The sequence below is a fragment of the Castor canadensis genome, chromosome 4, assembly GCF_047511655.1.
Source record: "Castor canadensis chromosome 4, mCasCan1.hap1v2, whole genome shotgun sequence".
In the NCBI taxonomy this organism is placed as follows: Eukaryota; Metazoa; Chordata; class Mammalia; order Rodentia; family Castoridae; genus Castor; species Castor canadensis.
The window spans coordinates 114,442,252-114,459,106 of NC_133389.1; the positions used below are offsets into that span (position 1 = coordinate 114,442,252).

Here is a 16,855-nt window from a genome sequence, read left to right on the forward strand (position 1 = left end):
CCCTTTTGCACTTCTGATTTTACTGATTTGGGTTTTTTCTCTCCTCATTTTAGTCAGGTTTGCCAGGAGTCTGTTAATCTTGTTTATTTTTTCAAAGAACCAGCTTTTTGTTTCATTGATTCTTTGTATGTTTTTTGTTGTTATTGTTTCTATTTCATCAATTTTGGCCCTTATGTTTTATTATTTGTCTCCTTCTGCTTGTTTTGGGTTTTTGCTTGTTCTTGTTTTTCTCAGAGTTTGAGATGTAGCATTAGGTCATTGACTTGAGATCTTTCTGTCCTTTTAATATATGCATTCATGGCTATAAACATTCCTCTTAGGGCTGCCTTTGCTATGTCCCATAGGTTCTGGTATGTTGTGTTTTCATTTTTATTAACTTCCAGGAACCTTTTAATTTCCTCTTTTATTTCATCAATGACCCACGGATCATTGAGTAATGTGTTGTTCAGTTTCCAATTGTTTTCATGTTTTCTACTGCTATCTTTGTTGTTGAGTTCTAGTTTTAATGCATTGTGATCAGATAGAATGCATGGGATTATTTCTATTTTCTTATATTTGTTGAGGCTTGCTTTGTGTCCTAAGATATGATCAATTTTGGAGAACGTTCCATGGGGTGCTGAGAAGAATGTATATTGTATGGAAGTTGAATAAAATATTCTGAAAACATCAGCTAGGTCCATTTGATCTATGGTGTGATTCAGTTCTAGAATTTCTTTATTGATTTTTTGTTTGGATGAGTTATCTATTGGTGATAGGGTAAAGTCTCCTACTACTCAGAGCATGTTTGGTGAAATTGGTGCACTGACATTGGGTGCATATAGGTTGATAATTGTTATTTCCTTTTGATGTATTTTCCCTTTTATTAGTATGGAGTGTCCTTCTTTATTTCATTTGATCAATGTAAGTTTGAAGTCTACTTTGTTCAAGATAAGTATTGCTACTCCTGCAATATACTTACTTGGGGGGCCATTGGCTTGGTAAATCTTCTTTCAGCCTTTTGCCCTAAGCTAGTACTTGTTTCTGTCAATGAGATGGGTCTTCTGTAAACAATAGATTGTTGGATCTTCCTTTTTAATCCAGTTTGCCAATGGTGTCTTTTGATGGGGGAGTTAAGTCTGTTAATATTCAGTGTTAGCATTGATAGGTATGTGTGATTCCTGTCATTTAGTTGTTTGTGTTTTTTAAGGGTTTGATTGTGTGTTGCTGAATCAATGTTACTCTCTGATTCCTTGTCTTTTCTTCTCCTGTGGTTTGGTGCTGCCTGTCCTCTCATGGTTTTGTTTGCTTTCATTTTCTGTGTGCAGAATTCCTTGAGGAATCTTTTGTAGTGGTGCCTTGGTGGTCATATATTGTTTAGTTTCTGCTTATTGTGGAAGACTTTTATTGCTCCATCTATTTTGAATGATAGTTTTGCTGGACAGAGTATCCTAGGGTTGAAGTTGTTTTCATTCAGTGTTTGGAAGACCTCACTCCATGCCCTTCTTGCTTTTAAGGTTTCCGTTGAGAAATTTGCTATGATTTTGATGGGTTTACCTTTGTGTGTTGTTTTTTCTATCTTACAGCTTTCAATATTCTTTCTCTATGTTCTGTGCTTGTTATTTTAATGATAATATGTCTTGGGGTAGTTCTATTTTTGTCAAGTCTATTTGGTGTCCTGGAGTCTTCCTGTACCTGAAGGGCATAGCTTTCTCTAGGTTTGGGAAATTTTCTGTTATTATTTTGTTGAATATATTATGAATCCCTTTTGCTTACACCTCTTCTTCTTCAATGTCCATGATTGTCAGGTTTGGTCTTTTCATGGAGTTGGTGAGTTCTTGCATATTCCTTTCACAGGTCTTGAGTTGTCTGACTAATAGCTCTTCAGTTTTTCCTTTAATTTCCATTTCATCTTCAAGTTCTGAGAGTCTTCTGCTTGTTATAGTTTGCTGGAGTGGCCTTCCATTGTGTTTTGTATTTCTGTTTCATTCTTTTTTCTGAGGTTTTCCATATCATGGGTCACTTCCTCTTTAATATTGTCTACTTTTATCTTTAATTCATTTATCTCTCTATTTATAGTGTTTTCTGTTTCACTTTGGTGTTTATTTAGGGCTCCAATGAGTTCATTTATTCGTTTCTGTGTCTTCTCAAATTCTTTATTTTTGGTGTCTTGGAATTTCTTGAGTGCCTCTTGTATGTTTTGGTTGACCATATATAGTAACATCTCCATGAACTTCTCAGTGATTGCTTGCAGGATTTCTTCTTTAAGGATGTTCTTGTGGGCATTGTTGGATTCCTTGGCATCATTAATCTTTGTTTTGTTGGAGTCTGGAACTGGGTATCCGTTTTCTTCATTTCCCTCTGAAACCTGTACTACATTATTCTTTGGGGGGGGAGAATGGTTTCCATACCTTTTTCATCTTCCCATAACTCCACTTGGTACTGTGCAACTATGTTCTTGATAGGCTAGTTGGTAGTTTCAGTCACCTGTTTTCTTTCCCTTGGCTTAATTTTATTTTGGGGCTGTATTGGGTTTTTAGCTAAGTGTGTGTGTACTATTTCTGTCCCTGGTCTGAGTGTAATTTGGTATTAGCCAATTCACAATAGTAAAACTATCTGGTCTGCCAAATGTCTCCCAGGCAGGTTTGATGCTGGTATATGGCGGCAGTGGCAGCCCTCCTGTTTTCTCAGTGCAACATGGTATGGAGAAGCTTTATATGGGCTAAGGGTTCAGGGTATCGAAGTTTTGATTATCCTTGGTGCTTTATTTCCACCAAGTGTGGCTCCAGCATCTCAGCAAGGTTTTTGATTCATGGAGCTCACGCTGTCTGCTTCTGTGCCCTAGTTGCATCTTGGATCCTCCTCTAAGTAAGAATTTTTCTTTCTTTCTTTTTTTTTTTGTTGGTGGGACTGGGGTTTGAACTCAGGGCTCCACTCTTGCAAAGCAAATACTCTACCACTTGAGCTACTCCTCCAGTCCTCTAAAACTCTTAAAAACATTTTTTTGCATCTGTGTTTATGAGATCTGTGTCTGATTTTAGTATTAGGGTAAAGTTCACCTCAGCTTTATGGAACAGTTTTTGTATAATTGGTATTCGTTCTTCCTTAGAGGCTAATTCTAAGGTTCTGTATTCTATTTCAATATGTAAGTCTAGAAAGGGTGAAGAGGAAGGCAAAGTTCTGGGTGCAGAAACCCCTTCTCTGTTTCCAAGGAATTCATTTGCTTTCTGATAGCCGCTTGAGAACAATGAAAAACATGTGAGATGGGGCATCCCTTAACACTCACTGAACAGATGGAATAATAGGATCATTTAATTTTTTTAATTTATAAAAAGTAGACTTGAGTCAAACAGGACAGCAAGACAATGATCCTTTCAGGGCTGCAAATCCTTCAGGTTCCTCTAGCTTATAATTGTTTGGTTTGTAAAAAGTAGCCCACTCTCAGAAATAAAGAGGAGGGAAGAAGAAGGGGAAGGAAGGGAAAGGAAAGAGAGGGAGGAGAAGCAAAGGCAGCATGTGGAGACTGATTTATTTTAAAATGATGGTTGGTATGCTATTCTGGTTCTGTAGTCCCCTGTACTGACATTGGCGCATTAACAGCACTTACCTCTTGGCATCCTGAGTAAGCATCAGAAAGGACTTGGCCTGCTTTTTTACAAATGTAATAGAGTGTTTCTTCACAATCTTTAACTTCCCAGTGCCCTTCCTAAGGAGGAAAGTGTTACAACATGAATGAGTACACTCCATGCTGATGCTGATGGGCAATGACAAGTTTTGTAAACAAACAATGTGATTGATAACAAGCACTCCTGATAGAGTAGTTTTAGGACCCTGCCTAGCCATGGAAAGGACTGGCAGTCTCTTCATGAATACAGGCCCTGCTGTGCCTCCAGCACATGGCAGTTCCAATCCAGAACTGGGTGGATAGGAGGGAGGAAACAATTGATATTTCTTGGTTGCTGCTTGTGCCAGCTTAAGATTGGGCCATTTTCATCTATCTCAACAATCCTATGATGTAGGATTTATTATTCCCATGTTAATACTTTGTACAGGGTCCTATAGTTAGTAAAAACTTGGAGGCAATGCTAATAATGAGGTCAGCCTAGCTTTGATTATAAGCAGCTCTCCATCCTTCCTTGAAAAAGATGGGAGAGCAGTGGTTTTCAGTCATTAGTGTGTACCACATAACCCAGACAGGCCTCCCCTGAACCATTGGTGACTGTTCTCTATGACAAAGGGTCTCATTCAGTGGGTCTGGTGGAACCTGAGAGTTTGTGTTTTAATAAGGTTGCAGGGGATGTTGATGCTGCTGGGCTGGGGCCCACACTTGGAAAATAACCTGGATGAAGTCATCCCTCTGACCAGGTGAGAATGATGCTTTCCCTCTCCAGCTACTTCTAAGTGGTAAATCAAAGGGTGGGAAATAACTGGACACTCCATGAATCATCCTAGGTACCATTCTCATGACTGAAATTCATGCTTAACCCCCAATGTCCTTCATCACAAAGTTTTCAGAGCACCACCCAGCCAGCTTTCTATCTATCTATCTATCTATCTATCTATCTATCTATCTATCTATCATCTATCATCTATCCAGCCAGCCACTCAGTCAGTCATTGTTTTATTGAAACAGGGTCTCCTTATGTAGCCCAGACTGACTTGGAAATTTCTATGTAGCTCAGGTTAGCCTTGAACTTACAATTCTCCTGCCTAAGCCTCCCAAGGTGCTGGGATTATAGACATGTACTACCATGCCTGGCTGCACCTTCCTCATTACTGCTAGGGAGATACTTTCAGGTTTTCTCCTAGGCTGCCAAAGGCTACTTTTATATCCTTCACTGATCATGATACAATAACTACTAACTAATTAAAATTTTATTTTCCCAGATAAGTTTTTATTATTTTAACACAAATCATAATCTTAGATTAAAACCATACAATTTAAATCTCAGGTATTCAGGAAATTTTAGGGGACTATGGAGCCCTTCTACAACCTTCAGAAACATACTATGTCAGGGGCTGACACCTTTGCCTGTAAGAGCAGTGCTGTGTCCGTCTCCATGGAGTAGTCCAACAAAACATCCAGTTACAGGATAGCGTCAGGCACATATTAGTTGCTAATGACTGTTGGGTGGATAAGTGAATAAACAGTCTCCTAGTCTCCCACATTTAAATCTATGCATTAACTATGATTGAGCTACTTATTATTAATAATTGTATTCATATTGAATTCTACTTGATGGAAATGTTAATTGTTATGTATTGTAGCTCCAAAATGGGGGCTTCGAATTATTACACTTAGGGCAGCATTGTTCAGACCCACCCAATATTAGTATCTATCCTTGCTCTCTTAAAATAATTCCTATCCAAACAATGGCTCCTGTTCTGTAAAGATTCTAAGTGAAATATCCATGTCAGACAATAGAAAATGAAGGTCATCTTAGTTGTATCAAAACAATGGATCAATAAACCATCGATAATATAGCATAAAGTTCTGGATTTCAGCAGAGCTAGACCCATGATAAACATTTAGAGAGGTCATTGTTTCTTCCTCCCTAAATGTCACCCAGAGGCACTGTGATTGTATATACAATTGTAACTGCATATGTTCCTACAAGACTCAAAAGATTCAACAATGAAACATCACAAAAACAAATTCTTAGAAAATTTCCCTATTTGGTTGGCACAGGCGTGGTGTCCTGGTGGTTAAAAAGAATGAGGACATCCATCAAATCCCAAAAGCCTCCTAAAACTCAGCCAGTAATTCTCTTTAAGCAGAGAGAGTAAGGCTGTTTTTAATATATAATAAGCAATTCAAATGGCTCGGTATTAAACTAATTCTGTGTAATCCAATGTTTTAGATAAATGAGAGATGAGAACACAGGGGTATGTGTAATGTTAAGGTGATAGGATCCATTGCAATTATGTGAGTGAGATTTACCATTGATCACAATATTTAAAAATATACACATACTGCCGAAAACCTTTTATGTTAATAAGATAATGGAGCTTAAAAGGCATCACTCTCCACAGTAATCTTCCACCTCAGTTCTTCTTTTCCCCTTCACCATGGTGGTCAACCACACCACCATGTACCAAAATGGTGGTTGCTTAAGTCAAAAATCTACCTCTTTCTTACCTTCACATCTAATTTAGTAACAAGTCCTCTCAAATCTCCTTGAATTTGTTATCTTCTCCTCATAATCACTACTCTGTCAACCCTGGAGAAACTGCCAAAAATATTTTTATGTTTTTCTTTTATTCCTCTCTAATCCATTTTCTATGTAGCAGCAATAATTTTTTAAAGATGTAAGTCAGACTATTCTCCCCCACCCCACAAACCCCTGTGTCCTAGAAGCATTTAATGGTTCCTATCCTTTTGCCTACAAGCCTGGAATTTTTCCACTCCTCCTGCCCCATATCTTACCACACTCTCACACTTAGTCTCTCACACTTGGTCATTGTTTTGATCATTAAAGATGGCAACCCTCTGGGCCTTTGTGCTTGCTGCCCTTTGCCTGGCATGTTCTAATCTTGTTCTAGAAGAGACTTTTTGTTTGTTTGAGTTCCTACCTTACATGTCCTCTTTCGAGAGGGCTTCTGTGACTGTCTTGTCTGAAGCAACTGCTCCAGCCCAAGTTTCTCACCATCATGTCACCTGTTTCCTCAGCGCATTCATCACAGCCATAATTATCACAAGGGTTCTGTGTTTACTTGTCTATTGCTTAGCATGGAAGCCCCATGAGGAACAGGAACTGTGCCTCTCTTGGTTTTTGCCATTGCTCAGGTCTCTGGCATAGGTGATCCTCATTACAAGTCCAGCAAAATTGAGAACTGAACATGCAAACCAACTTACAGATTGCTCTGCTGAGACACATAGCCGGCTTCTATTTGGAAGAATTTGGGGCTCAAGTGTGTGCCAGTTTGTGAAGATGACTGAGGAGCTGTTAGACCATTCAAAGGAAACTGGGATTTTATTGCTGCTCAGACCAATCCATGTTTCTGATGCATTTTCTGTAAGAGATAAATGTAAATTATTTATATGATACTGTTATTTGCAAAGTTGATAATACAGAGGGGTTATTACCAAAACATATCACTTTGCATATGATTTCTTTTTCATTTCTTCATGTGAAAAAAAAACCTGTTTAAGTTTTAGCACAAAATACCCACCTAAACCTTCTCCCTTCCATAATATACAGATTTTCTTGATATAGATGTTATAAGTCAGGGACAAAGCTAAAGGTCTTGCTCCTCGGATTCCTGGGACTCCAGCAACTACTACTATATGTAAAGCGATCTAAAAGTCAGCTTTTAGGGATGGGGGAGTGGCTCAAGTGGTAGACTGCTTACCTAGTAAGTGTGAGGCCCTGAGTTCAAACCCTAGTACAGTCAAGAAAAAAAAAAAGTAAGCTTTTGCTTCTGCCTAGAAAAAAGAAAAAGATAGGAAGGTTGATTTTATTATGGGAAGGGCACATTAAAAAAAATTAACAATAGTCTAAGCTTTAAGGTGGTGGGGTTTTTGTCAATGAAAAAAAGGAACAAATGCTTTTAAAGGCATTGAAATGAGAGCAATGGGGTTACTAGAAAAAAATAAATAAGCTTGACAGCCTGGGTGGGGTGAAAAGACCCAAGGCATTTGAGAGCGATGTTCCAGTGTTCTTGTTACATAGAGGCAGCTGGAGGATTCTTTTAATCCCAAATGCAAAGGATTAGGAAAAATGACAGAGAAGGATTTGTTTTTCACTCCAAACTAAAGCCTAGTGTTGAAAAGGTCATCAAAGTAAAGTGTGGGAATTTTTTTTGTTTTTTCATTTTTAAGCACTAAAACGTGAAGTTGATGGCTTCAGTGTTTTTCAACAATATTCCATGTTAAGCATAGGACATAGGGAGGGACAGACTTGCTACAATGAAATGAAGATGAGAGTGGACCAGGAGTGTGCAACTCCTAAACATGACACATAGCCTGAAAAGTAATTAAATCATCACTTTTTTAACTGGCTAATGTTATTTAAGTTAAATTATTTGCCTAAGAAATTCCCTTTGTGTGACTCCGCATGCTGTTATCTACTAGTCATAAACCTAAATCACAGGTTTAGATCTTGTATTAGAAATTTCAGGAAATGACTTTTATCCCTTAAAAATTTTTAAAAAGAAATCTAGCTGACATTTGTGAAGATGTCTCTGAACATGGATTTTGTAAAAACTCCAATGAATTTTTGTTTCTGGATGTTATTTAGAAACTTGAAATATATGTGCCATAAATCATCACCTTTGAATAGCTTAAATTTCTTTTCAACTCCCCTTTAAAAAAGTAGTTACTACATCATATGTCATCTCTTAAATGAAAGGTGGTTGGGACTCACCATCTCCAAGGAGGTTTACAAAGAACTCCACTTCTGCTAATGAAGCTATGTCTATTAATGTACTGTTATCAGACTGGCAAGAATGCAAAGCCTCATTCCAGGTCTTTTCTTCCTTCTGAAGCTTGTAGCAATTACGATGGTAGGGATTCCAGCCAGGCTCACAGTGGGTAGTATAATATTTCCATGCATCTTTTTCTTTTTAAATCAACAGAAAAAAATACCATTTTCCATAATTATTTTAAGTATTACTTAATACCATTTATATAAATTTCCATCAATATGATTACTTTTAAAAAGGTTAAAAAATAAAAACTTATGAAATGACATATAAGTCATGGAATTTTAGATCTCTGGAGTGAGAAGAGTCTCATCTCTGACCTAGATCTAATGAATTTTAGTACTTCATTTTCCAGATGAGAGACCTCTGGCACAAAGAAGTTAGAGATGTTACAAAAGTCACACAATGAAAATGGAGAGTCAGGGCTAGATATAAAATTTAATAGAGTCCTTTTCTGAAATGTTTTGACATTGCAAAAGGTCTATTGTGGAATGTAATTTAAATGGTATTCCAAAGATTTTATATACAGTATTTACACATAGGATAGATATTTATCTTCAGGTAAAAAGAGTCTAAAAGTCTGACCACTTCCTGTAGAGTAGGAATGACAAATAGGTTTCACCTTGAGGGTCAATCTGGTTGGTGCCTGTGATATCACGATGGGTGAGTATCAAATCTGGGTTGGATTTCTAGGAGCCAAGTGTCTTGATGGTTTGGACTTTGGAGAGGAAGGTGATACTAGGTTTTAGATCTCCTTTTTCAAGAGTTTGTCCCTCACAAGTAATTGCAGTTTTGCTTTACTCAGCCACCAACATTTTTTTTTCCTGCAGTGCTGGGAATAGAACCCAGGACTTCTCACATGTTAGGTAAGTGGTCTACCATTGAGCTGTATCTCCAGCCCTCAACTACCATTATGTTCCACATCCCTAGGTGCCTCCCTTAAGAACAAATTTAGTTGGGTACACTTTATTTGCTATTTGGAAAACAAATCATTTAAAAGAATTGCTTCTAGGGGGCTGGAGGTACAGCTAAGTTGTGGCAGAGAGCTGGCCTAGTAAGTGCAAGGCCCTGAGTTCAAACTCCAGTACTGCTGAACAATCAACCAACCCACCCTCTTACTCCCCACAAAGAACCCTAAAATTGCTTCTAAGACTCTGATATCAATAAGAATCATAGTCAAAGAATGTTAGAACATTCAGATGTCATCTATCCCGATGGCTGACAGCCTAAAAAGACATCATGGAACCTTTTTTAAACATGAAATTTTAAACCTCACTCTAAATGTAAGACAAAAAGATGAAAGAGGAACTTTTCTGATTGAAGCAAGTGCAGAGCCAAGAAAGAACCTTGGGGAGGTGGAGCAAAGTGGTGGTTGAGGGCTGGGGATGCAGCTCAGTGGCAGAGCACTGCTTACTATGGGTAGGCCTTGGGTTCCATCCCCAATACTACAGAAAAAAAAATGGTGGTTGAATAAGATTCTCTGGTGATTATTCTCCCATAGACACACAAAGCAGAAAAGGTCTCAAATAAACAACCTATAGCTGCATCTCAAAGAACCAGAAAACAGGAACCAAGCAAACCCCAAATTAGTAGAAGGAAATAAAAATCAGAGCAGAAATGAAAGAAGAGGAGATTTAAAAATACAAAACAAGTGGCTAGTTATTCAAAAAGATAAACAGACAAACCCTTAACTAGACTAAGAAAAAAAAAAAGGACTCAAATACGTCAAATTAGAGATGACAATGGATACATTACAACTGACACCACATAAATAAAAAGGTCATTAGGGATTATTATGAACATCTATATGCCAACGAATTTGATAACTTAGGAGAAATGGGCCAATTCGTAGGCATATACACTTTACCAAGACTGAATCATGAAGAAATAGAAAACATGAATAGACCAAAAACAAGTAATGAGAGTGAATCAGTAATAAAAAGTCTCCCATCAAAGAAAAGCCCAGGACCAGGTGGCCCAGGACCAGGTGGCTTTATTATTGAATACTATCAAACATTTACAGAACTAATAATACCAATTCTCATTGCTATTCCAAAAAATAAAAGAGGAAGGAATTCTTCTAAACACATTCTATATGGCTAACTTTACCCTCATACTAAAACCAGATGATACAACACAAAAAAGAAACTTACAAGCCAATATCCTTGAGAGCTGCAAAACTCAACAAAATACTAGCAAACCAAATCCAACAGCACATTTAAAAGATTATTCACCTGCGATCTCAGAGATGCAAGGATGGTTCAATATATGCAAATCAATAAACATAAAATGCCATATTAACAGAATGATGGAGAAAAACCATATGATCATCTCAATAGATGCAGAAAAAGCACTAGATAAAATTCAACCTCCCTTCATAATAAAAATGCTGAACAAATTAGGTTTAGATGAGAGTGGATAGTTCTGGCATGCTATTGTACAGTAAGGTGACTATAGGTGACAATCATGAACTGCATATTTCAAGAAGGTAGAAAAAAGAATTTTGAACATTTTTACCATAGAGACATGATAAATGATTGAGGAGATGGATGTGTCTAACCTGACTTAAACATTGCACAGTGCGTTCATGTATTGTAACATTATATGATATTCCATTAATATGTATGATTTTTATGTTTTTATGTCAATTAATAAATACAATTTTTGAAAAAGAACCCTGGGCTCCCAGAAATATAGTTTGAAGATACTGTACTAGACTATCAGAAGAATCTGTTGGACTCAAAGCAGCAGCAAGTAATCCAATCCAGTTTAGTGCAACCATCTCAAAGATGAGAAGAATAAATAAAACAGAGGGAAAGAATGGTGACAAGAGGGAAAAAAAAAAGGAAAAGGTGAAGGAAGAAATGGAAAAATAAAGGTGAAAGAAGGAAGAAATAGGGAAAAGGATAATAACAGCCAGTAGCAATTTTAGCAAGTTCTCAAAATAATAGAAAAAAATCCCTACACAAAAAACCGGTGAAATGTTTCTTCTCTCCCTGTCCCTATCCTTTATTTTACAATAATCTCAGGTTTAGTAATTTGAAGGAAAATGAGAGCTAAAACCTAGTAGCAAGGGGAAATATTTCAAAATGATAATTGGGTTTATTTTAAATCTAGAGTTGTATCTAATTATTCTTATAATAATCTTTTAAAATGGTTATGTTTTATCTCTGCTTTTAGTTAAGACATTAATTCTCACTAAAACTAAAATCAGGTTATAAGATCTTAAAAACAGAAGTAACTGGATTTCAGTTACTAGATTATAATTAGGTATTATTTAAGTCTTAGTTACACCCCCAATTTTTTATTTTCTTTTAATGGGAAGCATGTGTTATTGATATGAAATATGGAATGTGGTAGAAAACCAATGAAGTAGAGTGTGAAGTTATAATTAAAGAGGAGGAATAGGTTCTAGTTGTATTTCACAATTTGGTGAATACAGTTAAAAATAATGCATTGTATATTTCAAAACAGCTAGAAGAGAGGATTTTGAATGTTCTTACCATAAAGACAGGATAATTATTTGAAATAGCAGATAAGCTAATTACCTTGATTTGATTATTATACGATGTATACATGTAGCAAAACACATTGTACCCCATAAATATATACAATTATTAGTGCCAATATTAAAAAGTTAACAAAAAGCAAATCAATGCAGTAAAGATTTTATTAAATTATTTGTTTTATCATTAGCTTCTAGGAGAAACATAAAACTCAAAATTAGAATAGATAAGGGAGCATGTTTTGCTTTTCGAATGTAAGATGACAAAGAATGAAAATGTTTTAAAAGAATGAAAGAAAGCATTTGTTATGATTGGATTATTTTATTTCTGTTTTTAGTAAAGACCTACATGCATTTGTCAGATTCATGGTGCCTCTTGGAATTACAGATATGACCCAGCCACATATATATGAACCACAATTGGTTTATATAAAACATATATGAACCCAGTTTGTTCCTATAAACCAACATTAACCACACTTAAATCATGAATTATTAGCAAATTAGGAATTTTAGCATATTGAGTGAATAAGTAAACAACACATAAGAATAACTTACAATAAAAACACTTACCAACTATTTCATGGTCAGTGTGGTTTAGATATTTTTTACATATATAAGGCAAAGTGGACTCACAATCCTTACTCTTCCAGGCAGTTGGCACAAATGAATTAAATGTTCCACAGTGATATTCAACAAATGGCTCAACATTTATCTCTGAAAATACAATGTGTGTGTTTAATGTGAGTTGACTATTCACTGAAATGTAGTTTTAAGACCAGGAGACAGCTGTTTTCTTAGGCATAGAGAGTGGATCCTAGAAGATATTATGCTATGCCTATAATTTTGCAGAAAAGACCAGGCCTGACAATTAAATGCTTTCCCCCAAATCACAAAAGAACCATTTCTATTGTTTTCAAGTAGAGGAATATTTTGTAATTTATTGCTTTATTTAAAACAGAAGTCCAAACCTTGGTTCTGACCCCAATTCCCTTGCAACCTTGGTTCAATAGTTTACCTTTCTGGTCTCCACCTTCTTGTCTGGAAAAGCTTAACTAGCTTGATCCAGTCAGGCTAAAACATATTTATAACCCACTTTCAGAATCATATGTCATAGATCTAGCTCGTCAAGTCTGCAGGACGATGCTGCACTCTGTAGGTAAATATAACATTCTGGGTACCTGGGTTCCAGTTCAGATAGTTGAGTGGTGTTCCATCAGACCATTGCCAGCCAGTATCTCCATCCAGCTGGTTCAAACCCATCCACACTTCCACTGCTTTACTGCTCAGGTGCTCTGCAAAGAAAACGATGAAGGTAAAAAATAGCTCAATGTTCTACTTCCTTCTTGTTTTCCTATTTCTGAGTCACGGAGTCACCATTTTGTCCCAGTCTGTGCCAGGAAAGGGGTTAGGTGCTACTAAACTCCACCCTGGTGTTTCAGAGTGATGAAGCAAGACTGCCTCCTTCAGAAACACAAAGGTCTTCTAGCCTCAGTGACTGCTCTTCTCAGCTATGAAATGCTTCACCCAAGCATCCAGAAATGTCACCTTTCAATGGTCATTGCACAGTTATGAATTTCAGCCCATCTCATTTTCATAGCACATTCACTTAAGAGTCTAGAAAGTGGAGGGGGAAGTACCCAGGGCCACTTTCAGAAAGTGAACAGAAACAAATCTTCAAATTTATGAATGTATTCTGAGGCACAGTGCGGCAGGACTGCACGGTGTAAGAGCCACTGGTTGTGCGGCAGAGAAGCAGCATAATCCATGGGACAGAGCTCTGGAGTGAGGCCTGGCAGGTGGGGACAAAGGTCATGCAAGGCAAACTTAAGGTAGCATCCACAACTTGAGGTGAAAGAAGGTTTTATTGCAGGTTGGCTCTGTGGCTCCTGCTCCTAACCAATGGACCACAGCAACTCAAGGTTTAATTCGATCCCAGTTTTTTAATAGACACTCTAAGGGAATATGCACTGACATGTTTGTGCAGAAAGATGTGCTAATCAAAATTACAGAATTATGGAAATTTTGGGGGGTTTTTCTTTTTGGGTACCTGAATGAAGTTTATTTTCTAGTATAAACATGTACTACTTGTGTGATAAAACTTGAAGGAAAAAAAAAAAGCAGTGGCAGAGACTCTTAATGAAAATGGCCAATTTCACAACACTCTTAAGTATTGCCATTTAGTCCTTTATTCTATGAAGGCGAGCACTGCTTTCTTATGGTTCATCTGCTTCAGGACTCACTTTATTCTGGGCCAGATGCAGGAGCCCAGTCTGAGACTGAGATCCTTAGGAACAGGGTGACTTTATGTCTCAGTTTGCCTCAAAAACTCATGGTTTATTCTGGTAGTTCTAGAATAATTATTAGTTGAAGCCCCTTTTACTGTAAAAGAGTTTCACATCCAAGAGTTTGGATGTGACTACCAGGTTATGTGGTCAGTGTATCTGCATAACAGATAACAGACCTGCAGTAACTCAGTGACTGGACACTTCAATAAAATAGTGGAAAATGGAGGAACCAAGCCTACTTAAGAAAAGGAAAAAAGGTGTGTGTTATAATTTCAAGACCCCAGAAATCACTAAACAGAAGCAATGTGTCATACAGGGACCTTATTCTGAGGTTTCTGTGATATGAACATCCAATCTCTTCCATGCCCATTTGATTACTCCTTTCAATAGCTTCATTGATTATAGCACTTAACAGGTCTTGTGATGACAAGAAGTGGATTGGAAGATGCATTGTCAAGAAACAAGAAGTTTCCACATTTCATATCCAGGCAAGTGCCAATGATATTTTAACATAATCTAATTAAATATTAAAATATTAATTATTCTTAGAATTATTTTGAATACCTGTTGTGCAACTGTTTTATCAATACACATTCTGAAATTTAATCTATGTTTAAAGGTACCCAAAAAATCTCAGTCTATTTACCTTTACAACTAAATTGGCCTATAATGCAGTAATAACAAACTCACACCCAAATTATTTTGGCTTATTTCTTGACATTTGTGACAGCTTAGATTATACTTATTTAATATACCATATTTAATGTTCATTATCAACTAGCAAAACATATTAGACTATTCTCATCATTAAAAAACTTTGATTAGAGCAGGTTTCTGTCTTTGTGAATAGACTTCTGTTTTCCAAAACAATCCCCAAAGTCTAATTATAGAACTGAGGTATTTAAATCAAATTCTCTGATATATCTTCTTTTTTTAAATTGTTATTTAAGTTTGATGAATAGCTCCAAATACTCTCATGAGAGATCCTGGCAGTTAAGATAGATAACAATTGTGATTCATAAATGGTGTGCAAAGTTTTACATAAAACCATTACAGGTTAGCAATGATCTCAGAAATTGGTGTTTTACTCTAATATGACTCGCTCAAATTAATTTCATTTCAATGATAATTCCCCACCTGTGCATGGCTGGGGGGTGGGGGGAGAGAAAGGCAGGCATGCATTGTTCATCCATTTGTTACAATCCTTCTGTAAAGTGTTACTGACTTTCAAAAGCCGTAAAGACTGTCTCGTCTTCCATCCAGTGAATCCACTTCTATAAACTCATAGAGAAACAGTTGGGGAGCTACGCACAAAGTAGATGCAAGGATCCTTTGTAATAGCAACAAATGAATAAGTACCAAAATACATAATTTTATCAATCTATTCCTAATAAGAGGAGATTGCATCAATATGGTACTGCTAAGTTGCCCTACTAGGTAACCATTAAAAATCATTGCATATGCCGGGCACCAGTGGCTCACGCCTGTAATCCTCGCTACTCAGGAGGCAGAAACCAGTAGGATCGCCAGCCCAGGGCAAATAGTTTGTAAGACTATCTCGAAAAAACCCATCATAAAAAACGGCTGGCGGAGTGACTCAAGGTGTAGGCTCTGAGTTCAAGCCCCAGTACCACAAAACAAAAGCAAAAGCATTATGTAGAACTATATTTACGGACAAGGACAGATGTTCACTGTGTGCAGGCAACTGAAATAAACAGGTACTAACACGGTGTGCATAGGTGGTGTTATAGAAAACACTAAGTATTCCTTATGTGTGCCAGGCACTTTTCTAAGACTTCACCTGCCTTAAAAGATGCAGCCCACTTTGCCAAGCGGGTTGTACTATTAATTTCTCTTGCTAGAGGGAGACATGGAGAGATATGAATGTTGTCAGTTGCTTGAGTGACCCTACTTCTCAGCCGTGGAGACAGAATTGAGATGCAGGCAGGTGGCTCCAGGTTCCTGCACCTGAGCGCTGGGCAGCAGTTTCTACCCAGGATCATTTTATAGAGATACATGCGTTTACATGCTTTTGTAGAAGGACATGGTTAGCTCAGAATCGTAGAATATGGGGGATGTTTCATTTGCTTTTCTTTCTGTAGAACTCAATTTTAAAATTCTGAAAGAAATGTATCATGCATGGAATAAAATTTGAGAAAAACAACATTTAATGAAAGTGACTAATTTTATGGTACTTCTCAATGTTTCTAAAAAGTTTAAAGAGATAAATAAGCACACTTAATCTACAGTGGAGAAGTAAGAGGAAAGTTTGGGTGGTGGGTGAAACACAAGGCCCAATTCGTTAGCACAATTCCTTTGACATGATTATATTGTTAGTTGACATGTATACGCTTTTGCTTTTCCTACAAAATTTTAATTGTTTGGCTTCTGCCAGAAGGCCTGCCTATAATGTACCTGCACACGGTGAGTGATGAATAAGCTGTTAATTAAAAGACTGCTTAATTGTTTATAAATGGAAATTGAATGTGTAGACAGTTCTCCAGAAGAACAGGAATTGGCACTTCAGTTTAGAAGTTTCTCTGACCTACTTGCTAGAACTGCAGCCCTCCTGGGTCCTTGGTGAGGGCCTCAAATTCTCTTTTCCAAGGGGGAAAAAATAAGGAAGACCTGACTGTCAAGTGAAATGGCTCAGGGTTCATGT

General features: G+C 37.1%; 1 protein-coding gene across 3 annotated transcripts in view; it reads right to left on the minus strand.

Moving 5' to 3' along the window:
- Pla2r1 (phospholipase A2 receptor 1) overlaps positions 1–16,855 on the minus strand; it is a 122,996-nt gene that overhangs the window by 77,503 nt on the left and 28,638 nt on the right. For all 3 annotated transcript variants that reach the window (XM_074070929.1, XM_074070927.1, XM_074070930.1), the window contains exons 5-9: positions 13,087–13,200; positions 12,479–12,622; positions 8,343–8,537; positions 6,833–6,990; positions 3,584–3,682 (exon numbers count right to left, since the gene is read on the minus strand). In XM_074070929.1, coding sequence (XP_073927030.1) covers positions 3,584–3,682; positions 6,833–6,990; positions 8,343–8,537; positions 12,479–12,622; positions 13,087–13,200 — 710 coding nt within the window. The remainder of the gene's footprint in view (positions 1–3,583; positions 3,683–6,832; positions 6,991–8,342; positions 8,538–12,478; positions 12,623–13,086; positions 13,201–16,855) is intronic.